We start from the raw sequence: 15,033 nt of genomic DNA, 5'->3' as shown, positions 1-15,033 counted from the left end.
ATATAACTAAAATCCAGTTCACCAGCATGGAACAAGAAAGTCCGTTTCTTGTTATAGGCAACTGAGAGGCAGCTACGAATGGGAGATAATCCGATTAACCTTTCTCTTCAGCGTGAGGGTTTATCACACCTTCTAATGGACATGACAGTCAAATTGCACTTCTTATCCAGGTTCTTTAAACAGGTGGGCTGAATCTTATCCAGATTTAGTTGGACGTCTATAGACGTCCTAGCCGGTAGGAAGGTTAAACTGCTGTGGTACAAGACCCTGATCGGGTCAGTTCTGATGTACAGCTTATCTGTGTGAAGTCACATAGCAAAATTCAAACATCAGGAAACTAGAGACAATCCTAAATAAATGTTTACAAATAGCATTTAATGCACCATGGCCGATAAGAAATATACAGCTTCAGTGAGAAGCTGATATCACTGAGGCTGCAAAATGCTTTCCAAATGCTGCTTTCCACCCTAATCCACTAAGTGGCAGACTACAGTGAGCATGATTCTACAAAACAAAAATGTCCCGAAATCATACTGAACAGGTAAGGTTTTTTAAAACCCACTACCAGAAGCTCAAAATGAGCAAGCTGAAGGCTCAATTAAAAGAATCTACCATAAGGTGGTAGACAGTAATGGGCTTGGAATATTATTGTCTTTGGGAGAAACATCCCAAAAAACCATACTAAACAAGTCATTTTTAAGGGGGAAAGAAGAAAAAAAAGAAGAAAACAACTCACTAGTAGTCAGTAGCCCACAATGGAAGAGCCAAGTGCTGAATAATATTCCTTAATCCAGAAATTTAATTGAAAATCCGAAAAAAGGATAGAGGACAACAGGTCAAATGAATCCATCTTGACAGAATAGTTAGCAGTTAGTCCTGGTATCTCTTCTGGGTCTGATTCCCAGATGTGGGACCAGTGATGTGTCTTGATCACTGCATTTCACTGGACACTTGCCTATGGTATAGTTTCTATTGACATGGCCTTTATTGGGGCTCTTTGGTGGATGCCTTAACCTGGGAGATGAGCAGTTCTTGCTGGCGGCTTGTGGAGTTGATGCTTGGCTTAATGGATGGTTTTAGTCTGTCAATGGGGTGAGCTGAAGTTTCTGCAAGTTTTTCTGGTGAAACTACTGCTGAGTTTAATGGAGTATACTGAGTTATAAGATTATTTGGGTTAGAAATATATATAATTTTATATACCGTATTTGCCGGCGTATAGGACGCACCCCCCTTTTTTTGTACACATTTTTTAGGAAAAAAACTTTATCACTGAATATTATAATGAATTTACAGTATTTCAAATATAAAATAATAAGTAGGTCTACTTTCAACAAATACCTAATCTAACTAGGAAAGAGTACCCACCTTTTAATCGTCAAAACCCAGAAATTCATCTCCAGAGCTAAATGAAGAGACACATGAAACATCTTCTAAATCAGAATCTGAGTCATCATACAACAAATTGTCCTCTGTACCATCCAGTGCATTACTAATTCCACACTTCTTAAATGATTTAACTACTGTCTCAGTTTTCACAGCATCCCATTAAGCTTTGACCCACTCACAAACTTGAGAAAAAATGCTAGGCCTCTTCCTGATGGTGTAACCTCAATATCTGAAGACTGCATCCAGCTGTTCCACTTCTCCTTCATAAATCCCTTAAATGGATTATTAATACAGATGTCTAAAGGTTGAAGCTGACTAGTTAGACTTCCTGGAATTACATCTGAGTTTTCAATTCCTTGAGTTTATTTGTAACATCGTCTGTTCTGTGAGAACGAAACTGATCCCATACTAGCATGGCAAGCTTCTTCAACAGTCCACCACGGCACCTAGACCAAATCTTATCTATCCTAAACTTCATTCCTCCTCCATCCATCCAGCATTTTGCGTGAACATGTACAAACACTCCTTTAAGCAGTTTATCTTTGGGTAGCATCTTCCTTTTAAAAATCAATAGTGGCGGCAATTTTGTCCCATCAGCACAGCAGGATAAAACAACCACGTAGTGAGTTTTTTCGTGCCCCGAAGTTTTAATAGTAACATGTTTAGTGCCCTTGGAACCAGCAGTTTTGTTTGAGGACACATCAAAAGTTAGCGGAACCTCGTCCATGTTTCCTATTTGTGCAAGTTCAAAATTTTCTAGTTTCCTTGAGTTAATGAAGAATCGATGAAATTCAATCATTTTTTCTTCATATTCAGTTAGTATCTCTTGTGATATTTTTATTTTAGTCCGCATACATAGCTGGTTTCTCTTCATGAATCTTGAACACCATGATGTTGATCCAGTAAAGTTGGCGATCCCTCTGTTAGTGGCTATCGTTTTCGCTTGATGAATAATCATTTTTGTAGAAACTGAAAGTCCAGCTTTTCTGTGGTCTAAAATCTAAGTATTCAGTTCTGCCTCAAGTTCTGGCCATTTTGCTGTTCCACTTTGTAGGTTATGTTTACCGTGAGTTGCTCTTTTTAAATCCTCTTCCTGATTCCGCCAAGTTCTTATCATTTTCTCAGTTGGGGGTGGTCTGAAATGCCTCTCTGCAGCCCTGTTTCCATGTTCTTTAGCATACGCAATCACACGTAGCTTGTATACAATATTGTAACAATATTGAAGTTTTTCAGCCATAATTTGCCAAGAAATTTAGCGAAAATTTAACGGCAAAAATTTATCACTGTTCACAATTGCGACAACAATTGAAAAGTTTAAACGAACAGGACACAGCTGTGATCGTCGATGACAGCGAATGCATATCCACTGAACTCTACATCAGTGTTTCTCAAAGTGTGGTATGTATACCCGGGGGGGAGGGAGGGTATGTGAAAGGTCTTCAGGGGATCCACGGATATTTTCGGCTATGTATCATTAATGCATAGAATAAAATTCAATGTATCTGTGAAGTTCGAGATCATAAAATGTTCCTATTGTATCACTGAATAAGGTACAGAGACATCTGCAGGCTGTGCAATATGTTTCTCAACAAACTATGCAATTAGAGACAACTGGGATAAAAACGGCACTAACTAATGAATCGCATGTCCCCCTCCCACAGAAAATGCTGTATGACTCAAGCAAAACTATATTTTGCCGGTGCAACATATGTTTTTGTTTGAGTGAACATGTTAAAACGAAGAAATATATAGTGAATGTGTTTCAGATATTATATAAGGAATTCAGTTGAAGAGAATTAGCATTTCAACTCAACTGTTGGCTTGTCTTTGTCACTTAATAGCACGATCTTTTGTTAATACTGCACAAATCATATGAACGTGGATGTCTGAAGTTTGAGAAACACTGCTCTAAGTAACTGGAATGCTCTCACACACACCAACAAGGAAGCAATAAAGAAATTGCGTAACTCAGAACAGAGAAAATTTCCAGAAATGAAAATTAAAAAACTGAGTGTCGGCATATAAGATGCACCCTATTTTTCAGACCTATTTTCAAAGAAAAAAAGTGCGTCTTATACGCTGGCAAATACGGTATGTATGATATAGCATTATATATAATGCACTTTGCATTATGTGATACTAAGGCAATTAATATGAAGTCATTAACCATTATATGCAAGTCGCCTAATCGTGAAGATTCTTCACATACAAACTTTGTTTCCTTACACTTGGATAAAAGATTAAACAAAAATATAATTCTTTGGTATCTTTAACTGGCAGAATTACTCAATAGTAGATGACAGACTGATGGAATGTGGAGGATATTTATATTTTCAGAGTGGAAAGGTAGCAGAACAGGATAAGGGAGGGTTATAACTTCAGAAGAACACCACATATTCTGAAAGGCAGTGCTTGAGGATATGTGGTGTAAAACAGAGGCCAACAGAACAAAATATATAGTCAGTTGCTGTTACAGGTCAGGGGGTTGCAATGGAAGATGTAGAGGGAATTTGGAAAAAAATTAGTATGACATGTGCAGAGTAGCTAATTATTATGAGAGAAGCTTCAACTATAGAGACACAGATTGGAAGAAGGAAAGAAAAGGATGCATGCAGAGAAAGAAATAAAGATAATTATCTGAAACAGCATATGTGTGTGTGTGTGTGTGTGTGGGAGGGGAAGGCTGGAGAAGTGTTTTATTTGGTGACAGCACAAGATTATTTGTCCATAACCAAGGAAACTATTTAGACTCCAAATGGAGAAAGAGTGATTATGCAGTTTTAAGCTGGAAAGTAGCTAAATATATGAAATTTTCAGTTTTTAAATGAAAATTTCACAAAAAAAAAAAGATATGTGAAACTACAGAGCTGGTGATTATGACAAACTGAGAAGTTATTGAACAGTGCCATGGAAAATAAATTGCAAAGAAGGATGCCAGCTGCATATGGAAATTAGTCGAGGATGTCTGAAGGAAACAGTATCAGACTGCACATCATCAGGAAGATAAATCACGTGAGAGTTAAATGGATGAGATGCATCATTAAAGTAGAAGCTATAAAAAGTTTATAAACAAATAAAGAGAGATGTGATCACCTGATCAGCATACTTATGAGCTGTACAAAGCAAAAGTAAGAGGGATGATCAGAATGGTAGCAAACACAAAATCAGATTGTGAGAAGAAATTTTGCCATGTGGAGTGCAATATATATAGTCATTTAATGATTTATGGTGAACAGGCTAGAACAGCAGAATGTTAGAGAAGTGCTTGCCTGGAAGAACAACAGAGTGTGATTATGGCAATGAAAAAAAGTTCAAATGTGGATCAGATAATGTGGCTGTAATGGTATACTGTAGAGCAGTGTAAATTGATAGTGAAAGATTAGAGCTTGATGTAAGAGACTAAGAGCCTTTTCAGCAAGTGTGTTGTCTAGGTATGGCAATATTGAGAAGGGGCGATAATGATGAACTGACATAATAGTGAGAATATGTAGGAATAGAGGTCTGGAATATGTGAATACCTGGAGCACATCTGATGATAGAAGAATGCTCATCATCATCATCAAATTCCTGCCATGTACCCACAATGGGTGTACAGGATATGATAGTACTACATGAAAAAATTATATCATTACTAACTTCCTATCTACAATTTTCCTCCAAATCAGTCTGTTACTTGTCAAGACTCCAACATTATCAGATCTTATATTTCTATCGTCTAAGCCACTTTGTACCGTGTCAATCCACCTATATCTTGATCTTCCTCTGGGTCGTTTTGCTGCCAACCTGGCAGAGAACACTTGTTTTGCTAATCTTTCCTCGCCCATTCTGTTTAGGTGACCATACCACCTGAGATTAGCTCTGCTAACGCATTCCTGAATGCTGACAATATCAAGTTCTTTCCTAATATCCTCATTTTTAATATGATATTGCCACTGATGCCATCTGTTCATGCCTATAATCTTTCTCAGGACTCTCATATCTGTGGTCTCTAGTCTTTGGTCAAGTGTTTTACTTCTGACACAGCTCTCAGATCCATAAGTTAAAACTCGTTTGAACACTGTCTTGTATACAGCTAATTTAGTGTTCTGACTAATTTCTCTCTTATTCCATATGAATTTATTCAATTGACATCCCACCATACCAGCTTTGCTGATTCTGTTGTCTATTTCTGTATGTAATTTACCATCTTCAGTAAAGATCATGCCTAAGTAGCTGAAATGTTTTACTTGTTCCACAGGTTCTCCATTCACAACACAGTTGACATTTTCAATGATTCTGCCTATTTTCATTGTCTTTTTACTGCTGACCTTCATACCATATCTATTACAACAACTATTCAATTTAGTCAGAGAATCTTGGAGACTTGTAGCGGATTTATTTAGAAGTATAACATCATCTGCATAAAGCAAAGAGCTGACATTAACATCTCCAATTTTGATATCATGTTTAATACCACTTTCCTTCATAATGTGATCCATATAGATAATGAATAACAGAGGGGATAATGTGCATCCTTGTCTCACACCAGATTTAACACTAAACCATCTTCCTGTACTTACAACTCAAATAAAGACTAAGTATTGCTTGATATAATGCCCCATTGACACCACATAAATGCAGCGTATTGAATAGCTCCTCTCTTGACACCTTATCATATGCCTTTTCCAAATCGACAAAACTTATATACAGATCTTTGTTATATTCCCATGCTTTCTTGACTATTTGTCGTAAAGTGAAGATTTGATCCTGACAGCCTCTGTTTGGTCTGAATCCAGCTTGTTCTTCACCAAGCTTTTCTTCCACAATTCTTCTCAACCGTTTCTCAAGTATACTTGCAAAGATCTTGCCAGGAACACTCAGTTGGGAAATACCTCTGTAATTCTCACATTCAGTTTTATTTCTCTTTTTATATATGGGTATACTATGAGAGCTCTACTCCAATCATCAGGAATTCGTCCCTCTGTCCAGGCTTTCTGAACTATGCAGTGCAGCCACTGTAAGACTCTTATTCCACCATACTTCAGCATTTCTGGTCAAATATTGTCTACTCCTGCTGCCTTTCCACATTTCAAGCCTTTGATGGCTTTTTCTACTTCAAGTATGGATATGTATTCCTGACTGCATGACTGGTCAGTGTTTTTTACCACTGTGCTGTCATCACTGCTTGTTTCATTTAGCAGTTTTTCAAAGTAATTACTCCATACTTCAAGGATATCTTTTTCTCCAGTTTTCATGTCACCTTTATCATCTCTAATTCCTTTTACAGCACTCTTTCCTCCATTCCTAAGCTTTTTCAACAACCTCCAGAATATTTTGCCACCTTCTTGATATTTATTTTCTATATTCTTGCCAAACTCCTCCCATGACTTTTGTTTAGCAAGTTTTACACAGTGTTTAGCATTCTTGCATTTGTCTCTATATTCTCTAAGAGCACAAGCTGACTTATTTGACAGGAACTTTTGATATGCTTTCTTCTTTTCCTTCACTGCCTCTTTAACTTCCTGTGTCCACCAGGGAGTTCTGATTTTTTTTATCCTTGCAGACAACCTCACCACATGCCTCTCTGGCAGAATCAATCAATGTTTTCTTCAGAGTTTGCCACTGAATCCCCAAGGTTTGATTCCTGTTCTCGAACTCTTTCATTTTTTCTTCAATAATCTTTGTGTATTTTAGTCTACAGTTCACATCTGAGAGCTGCTCAACTTTTATTCGTTTTAAAACTTTCTTACATGTTATTCTTTTCAATATGAAATTCAATTTTATCCTGCTCAAGACTAAGTAGTGATCACTTCCAATTTCAAATCCTCTGTACACTCTGGTGTCCTGCACCATGGGGAAAACATCACTGTCAACAATAACATAGTCAATGAGACTTTTCTTATTCCTAGCCTCTTCTCTCCATGTGAATTTGTGCACATTTTTATGTTGGAACATGGTGTTAGTAATAACCAGTCCATGTCCTGAGCAGAAATCCAACAGATATTTGCCATTATTATTAGCTTTGCTCTTTTCTCCAAATTTTCCCAAAATATTTTTGTATGTCTCACAATCATTTCCTACTCTTCTATTTAGATCCCCAACAAGGACCAACTTTTCCTTTTTCATTGTGTCAGTTGCTTTTTCTAAAGCATCAAAAAATTCCTCCACTTCTACCTTAGTAGAACCTTCTGTGGGACCATAGGCACAAATAAGTCTCATTGTCCAGTTCCCCATTCTCATATTTGCCCACATTACTCTACTTGAGACTGACTGCCATTCAAGAAGATTAGCCTCGTATTTTGTGTTGAATACTATGGCTACTTCTTCTTTTCCATGATTGTCATTGCTTGAATATAACATTTTGTATTTATTGCTCAGAAAGATCTCACCAGTTTTGGTCTTTTTTGTTTCAGTCACCCCTATTATGTCGATCTGGTACTTATCTAATTCCTCAGCTAGCTCCATTTCTTTGCCATTCAGGCTTCTTATGTTGATAGTACCGATCTTTAATTCTGGTGATGTTGAGTTGGGGTTTGTTTTCAGATTTGTTCCAGTAGCTGACTTATCGCTGTTTGCCCTGGTTCCCTGGCAAAAACAACTTGGGCTTTGTTTAACCGGCCGACGCCACAGCCGGCATGAAATTTTGTCATGTTGTACCATCGTTTTTTATTTTGGTTTAACCAATAAGAATACAATTTGGTCGGCTAAATCCCAAATTGCCAGCCCATCCTAGAAGAATGCTTTGTGCAAAAAAAGAGACAGAATGTGTTGTATATGAACGTGAAAGGATGAAGGCATTTAAAGAGGTTGCTCTCTGAGGAAGTAAGCAGAATGATGTTGCCAAGATGGATGATAGCAGGAATGACCTCATATGGGGGAAGGTGAGGGATGAATAGTGGCTTAGGAGTGTGCATACATTGTCATTTTCTGGAATTTTGCAAAGGCATTTGACAGGAGGTGATATAACAAGTTAATGTTAATTTGTAATATGTGGATTTAGTTATCAAGTTAGTGGATGGGATTGGAAACTAGAAATCTGATAGATATGAAAGGGGTTGTAGGTGGAAGAGCAGTATCTGAAAGAAAGAATGCCTCCAGTGGGGTCACACAGGTGTCAGTACAGGTAACACTGTAGTTCCATCATTAGGCCAATGATATTGTCACAGAATTGCAATGAGATAGTCAACTGTTTGCAGATGATGTGAGGTGTGGAAGAGTTATTAATAACAGAGCCAATGCTATGGCTTCTGAGAAGGTTTGAATAAGTTGAAGAAAGGGTAAGAAAGAATCTTGGAACTTGGGATGAAATCCCAAAGTTCATAACTCTATTACATCAAACTACAATAACATGCCATTATGTTCCATGTTCTACAAGTATACTGTGTTATACTGATGGAACTGTACTCCAGGAACCTGATGAGGCTAAAGATTTAGGAGTGATGATGAAAGAAGTTGAAGTTCAGAAGGCATATTGTAAAAGTTGTCAGACTAGTTTTGATAATTATTTGATTAATGAAGAAAAGATATATTATTCTTCTTTATAAAGCTTTGTTATCATCACATCTAGTCTATCGTGCACAATGCTGGTCATCTGGGTTTTTTTGATGTTGTGGAAGTGGTGAAAAGGATCCAGAAGCAAGTAATCAACATGGTGAATGGTCTATTGAATGCTTTCTATGAGGACAGACTGAGAGTTTGTTGGTTGCATAAGTGAACTCATGCAGAAAAGAAGCAACATGACAGAGATATATAAGGTAGTAAAAGGTTTACCACATGCTTACCCAGTTCCCTGGAAACTGGTTAAGCATGTGGTCCAGTAGAAATATCAGGACTAGATTTGTTGCTTGAAGAATGGTGAATGAGTGGAATGATGTGCTGGAGTCTGTCATAAGTGCTTTTTTAGTAAATGAGTTCAAGGTAGTATGATAAGTACTGCATTAATAGAATCAGTGCAGAAAGTCTGTACTGGATCTTCAGATTCTCATCTGAAATATTTTAGCCTAACATCCTGCAGACATTCTACAACTCAATACATCCAATTAAAAACTAGGAGATAAAAAAAGCAAGAAATTTTTGAATGCATATCTTACCTTAATTCTTTGAACATTTACTTGCAAAGTGAAATCATAACACTTGTGCTCAAATTGAAAAATCATTCTCTTTCACATTTCTTCACTTTAAAACAAGTGATGTCACACTTAAAGTCACGTTCTCTGTCAGTCCCCCAAGAAAAATTTGACCAAGACAACTATTGTGGTACTTGGAGTGTACAATTCAAATGAATGCATGTTTAACTTATTTTTTTTTTTTTAATAAGAAGATTTCATAATAACTTACTACAATTCCATTCATCACTCCCATCAGGACAATGTACAATTCCATCACACACAGCTGAAAAAGAAATGCAACCACCCCTTCTACACTGGTATTGGTCTTCAGCACATGCTGAAAAGAAAACAGATTATTAATTATGTCAAAACTTTTACACACTCAGTATCATTACAATAATCAGGATTTTGTTGAGGCACAGATGGATTGTAGGTGATCCAAAGTATCATACAAAATAAAGAATAGAAGATGTGAATTAAAATTAAGTACTTAACTGTAGAATTTTTGGATTAATGGCACAATTTCTAAAAGTGCCATGGCAGCTTTAATAAAGTAACATATGGTCTTTTATTCACAGATTAAAAAAAAAAAAATTGAACAGAAATGAAAATAAATAAAATGAACCTAGGAAAGATTACAGAATGAGATTTCATGCACAGAACTGTTCAAGTTAGGATGATTTAGCAATGCTTCCCAACTATCTTTATAAAAAGGTTCCATAAAACTGTTTCATGAAAAACTGTTTTTCCATAGGAGTATACATTCCAAAAACATTGTGGAATGTTTATATAAACATCCTGCTCAACTCATTAACTCATCAACTCTAGGCGTGGTCTTATCAAAGCATGATAAAGAGGCAAAATGACTTCCTTATTCTTACGTGTCAAGGTTCACTTCAACATTGCAATTATCCTCTGAGTTGTATTTGCAACTTTTGCTATGTGACCTTTGAACTTTCAATTCCTATCCACCAATATGCAAAGATCCCTTGCCTCTTCAGTTTCTTGAAGCATAACCCTGCTAATATAATATGCTGCTGGAACTCTAATCAAACCAAAGTGCATAACTTTACACTTACTAACATTAAATTGATAGCCATTTTCATTTGCCCAAATTTCCAGTCTATTCAAATCATTTTGTAATTACTGAATATCAGCAGTATTTCTGATTGCCCTGCCAATCTTCGCATCAATGGCAAACAATTGCACATCTGATGTTAGATCCTTCCTGATGTCATTAACATACAGATTGAACATTAATTGCCCAAGGACTGAACCCTGAGGTACATCACTGGCAGATTTAAGGTGCCAGTTATGTACCCACTGTCTACCACCTTTTAATATCTGTCTGTCAACCATCCCCCGATCCAAGTCATTATATTCCAATCCCATCTTCTCCAGTTTATGCAACCTTCCTGATTGATTATTAGATTGTTAGATCCTTCCTAATGTCATTAACGTATAGATTGAACATTAATCGCACAAGGACTGAACCCTGAGGTACACAACTGGCACCTTAAATCTGGCAGATTCACACCCACTGTCTACCACCTTTTAATATCTGTCTGTCAACCATCCCCAGATCCAAGTCGAGAATTTATATTCCAATCCCATATTTTCCAGTTTATGCAACATCCTTTCGTGTGGTGTCCTATCAAATGCCTTAGAAAAAACATTATCATAGTGGATCCATTCCCTTTATTATTATTATTATTATTATTATTATTGTTCCGGGAAACTCCAAGGAGTCGACAGACTCATCGAGGGAGGCCCTAACATCATGTCTGGAACAACTATTCAACATTCACACAGTATCTATCATATCTTGCCTTGAACTCATTCACGGTCGTAGCACCCACAACAGACTCTGGAAGCTTATTCCACTCATTCACCACTCTCCAAGTAAAAAACCTAGCTCTAACACCCTTGTCAACCACGCTCTTGCCCAGCTTCCATGCATGACCCCTAGTCCTCCCACCACCAGTCATATTTTCAAAAATATCTTCTGGATCAATCTTATAAAAACCCTTCAGTAATTTGAATGTCTCAATCATATCACCCCTCCTTCGCCTATCGTCCAATTTCTGCAACCCACAAATCCTCAACCTATTCTCATAAGGTTCATTCCACAGATCTGCTATCATCTTGGTCACTCGTCTCTGGACCCTCTCCACTTCCTCCCCATCACGAAGAAACCCTGGTGCCCATAACTGGGCACAGAAGTCCAGATGGGGTCTTATCAAGGCTCGATACAGAGGAACAACAACTTGCTTCTCTCTGCATGTTAAAGTATTTTTCATAAGCCAAGTGATTTGGTGAGCTGTTTTAGTTACTTTTGCAATGTGCCCCCTAAACCTCAACTCCCTATCCACCAGCACTCCTAAATCCCTGGCCTCATCAATCTCCTGGAGTACGGTTCCACCTATGCGATATACTGCTGCTATTCTTTTCACCCCAAAGTGCATAACCTGACACTTTGCCACATTAAACTGACATCCATTTTTCCTAGCCCAGTCCTCCAAACTATCCAAATCATCATGTAAAATTTTGACATCCTGTGCACTCACAATTGCTCTACAACTTTGCATCATCAGCAAACAAGTGAACACTTCCTCTCAAATCCTTTCCAATATCATTGATGAACAAATTGAAAAGCAGTGGTCCAAGAACAGAGCCCTGCGGCACTCCACTAGTCACAAGACGTCTTTTTGACTCCACTCCTGAATAAACCACTCTCTGGTATCTCTCCTTCAACCACCCTCTTATCCATCTTACCAACCCTATATCTATCCCCATCTGCTCCAGTTTACTGATTAGGGTTCCATGTGGTATCCTGTCAAAGGCCTTGGCAAGGTCCAGTAGTATCACTGTAAACCCATTACCCCCATCCAGTTCAGCTGTCACTGTGTTATAAAACGTGAGCAAGTTACTAAGGCATGATCTACCCTTCACAAAACCATGTTGTCCCCCATACAATATCCCATTTTCATCTATCCAATCCTGTATTCTTTTCTTGACTAATTTCTCTAAGACCTTGACAATGATTCCTGATATGCTAATCAGTTGGTAATTTACAACAGCGGTCTTGGAACGAACCACCTTTATGCAGTGGAACTATTTTCCCCTCCTTCCACCTGCTCGGGACTAACCCAGACCCGAGACTCAAATTAGACAAAATGGTCAAGGGTACTGACAATTCATTAGCTGCTTCTCGTACTACACGAGTTGGTATACCATCCAACCCGACAGATGTATTGACATTGAGGTTATGCAATAGACTACTCACCTCCACTTCATTCACCACAATTCCCGTATAATCTACTGGTTTATTCATTTCTGCAATGTCACCACCTGGATGATATATTCTTGCAAAGTGCTCACTCAGCAACTCAGCTATCTCAACTGATTCAGTTACCTCCCTACCATCGGCATTCTTTAAAATCATTCTGCCATGTACATTTTTCCTTTTACTTGCTACATATCTAAAAAACTGTTTAGGATTCTTTTTAGCCCGCATGGCCAATGTTCTTTCGTAATCCTTTTTTGCTTTTCTTACCACACTCGTCACCCTTCTGGCCTGCGCTTTATACCGTTCATGTGCCTGCCGGTCACCTTTCTCCTTAAATTACCTCCATAGTTGTTTCTTTTTTTGGAGCTCAAGCTTAATGGTGTTATTCATCCATTTAACCCCTACTTGATTTATTATTCGGACTCTAGGTATACAGTCAGCCATTGCTTCATGCAAGCACTTCTTAACCACCTCCCATGCACTATCAACTTCTAGTCCTTGCAGTTGTACATGCCATGGCACTGAGCCAATCAAACTCCTAAGCTTGTCATACTTTCCAGCCCGATAATTCCACATGTACCCTGTCTTAATTGAAAATTCTACACCTTTAGCCACCTCCCAAGTCAAGACCCTATGATCACTCTCACCGATTGGTGGCAATGTGGTCATATTTGTTACAGCCAAATCCTCAGATGTAATTACTAGGTCAAGCACTCTCTGACCCCTAGTATTTTCCATTACATGCTGTCGCAGATAGTTATCCCTTAATAACCGCATAAAATCCAATTCCTTCCTCCCGTGTGTCCTCTCCTCACTCCAATCAATGCGACCATAGTTGAAATCTCCCATAATAATCACCCTCCTTCCACTCATTTCTTCTATTTGCTTGTGCATACTGTCACCACCATCTTTTCCATCACCTGGTCTATAGCAGCACCCAATTGTATATTTAGTTCTGCTAGCCACAATCTCACACCAAATGGCCTCAAATGTGCTCTTTTCTCTATCCTGCAATTCAACTTCTATTCTCCTTGGCTGGAGCTCATCAGCTATCATCAACAATACTCCTCCCCCCATTTTATTCTCTCTGTCATTCCTGAACACACTATACCCATTACATTCAATCCCACTAGCTATATCATCTACAGTCAGCCATGTTTCACTAATACCAATAACCTGTGGTCTGGAAGTGCCAACCATGGCCAAAAACTCTATCTTCTTGTTCCTAATACTCCTAGTATTAGTGTACATGAATTTAAGACCCCCATTAGCCCCAACCCTACCTTGATGCCTTATATTAACTATCCCACTCTGGTTTGTTGTCCTTATTTGCCCTAGCATATTACATTCATTCTTACATTCAACTGCCTCCCTAAGGACTGTATATCTACTCCCCCCCCCCTTAACGAATCTAGTTTCCCTGAATTTGCACATCCACTACATTCAGCAACACTTTCTCAAGTCTTCTTACACCATAACCATTCAAATGCAAGCCATCCATCTTATATAGATCCTTTCGCCCATCAAACTCACTCCACACGTCCACAAATTCCACACCACTCGTCATACATAACCCATGCATAAAGTCATTTGCAATTATGGCCCTACTTTTAAACATTTCACTGTCATACCGTGGCAAAAGACTAATCATTCTAACTCTCTTACTCTTTTCTTTTGCTACCGCAAACAATTCATTCAGGTCTTCTATCATTTCCATTTAATCTCCTTTCAAATCATTCGTACCTGCCAAAACAATCATTTCTTTCACCCTTTCCTTTTGCTCTCTAATAGACTCAGTTACATCCTTTATGGTCGCACCAGGTTGGTACGATTTTGTCAAATCCTCTACTAACACACCTCGTACTAACGAGTCTCCATACAGCACTCTATCCTTCATTTTGTCCATGTTCACATTCATACGCCTATTTTTCCTGGCATACCTTTTATTCTTGGTTGGTTCATTCAGTCGACTTTTGTTCATGCACTCTAGCTGCTGTTTTGCCCTTTCTATCGCACCTTTCAACAACGCGATCTCATTCAATGCATCTATCTCATCTTTTTTATTCTCTGAGAAACCATTAATACTATCATTCACACTCTCATAATTCTCATGTACAACCTTGCCGTTTCTTGTCATATCGCTATTTTCTTCATTCTGAAGGTTGACAAAAATATCACACTCACGATCCGAAATACACTTCAATTCCTCATTCTCCCTACATTTTCTACACACATTCAATCCTTTATTATCATCTATCCACACTCCGACTG

The 15,033-nt window shown here is 38.1% G+C and overlaps 1 protein-coding gene across 1 annotated transcript in view; it reads right to left on the bottom strand.

Moving 5' to 3' along the window:
• Positions 1-15,033, bottom strand: part of LOC150094672 (uncharacterized) — a 212,368-nt gene that overhangs the window by 138,313 nt on the left and 59,022 nt on the right. Inside the window, exon 5 of the mRNA XM_090411413.1 lies at positions 9,703-9,810. Coding sequence (XP_090267539.1) covers positions 9,703-9,810 — 108 coding nt within the window. The remainder of the gene's footprint in view (positions 1-9,702; positions 9,811-15,033) is intronic.

This window comes from Typopeltis vanoorti, chromosome 21 (genome assembly GCF_054136105.1).
Source record: "Typopeltis vanoorti isolate ZY-2024b chromosome 21, IOZ_Tvanoo_1.0, whole genome shotgun sequence".
Classification (NCBI taxonomy): Eukaryota; Metazoa; Arthropoda; class Arachnida; order Uropygi; family Thelyphonidae; genus Typopeltis; species Typopeltis vanoorti.
This window is presented reverse-complemented; position numbering and strand designations above follow the sequence as displayed.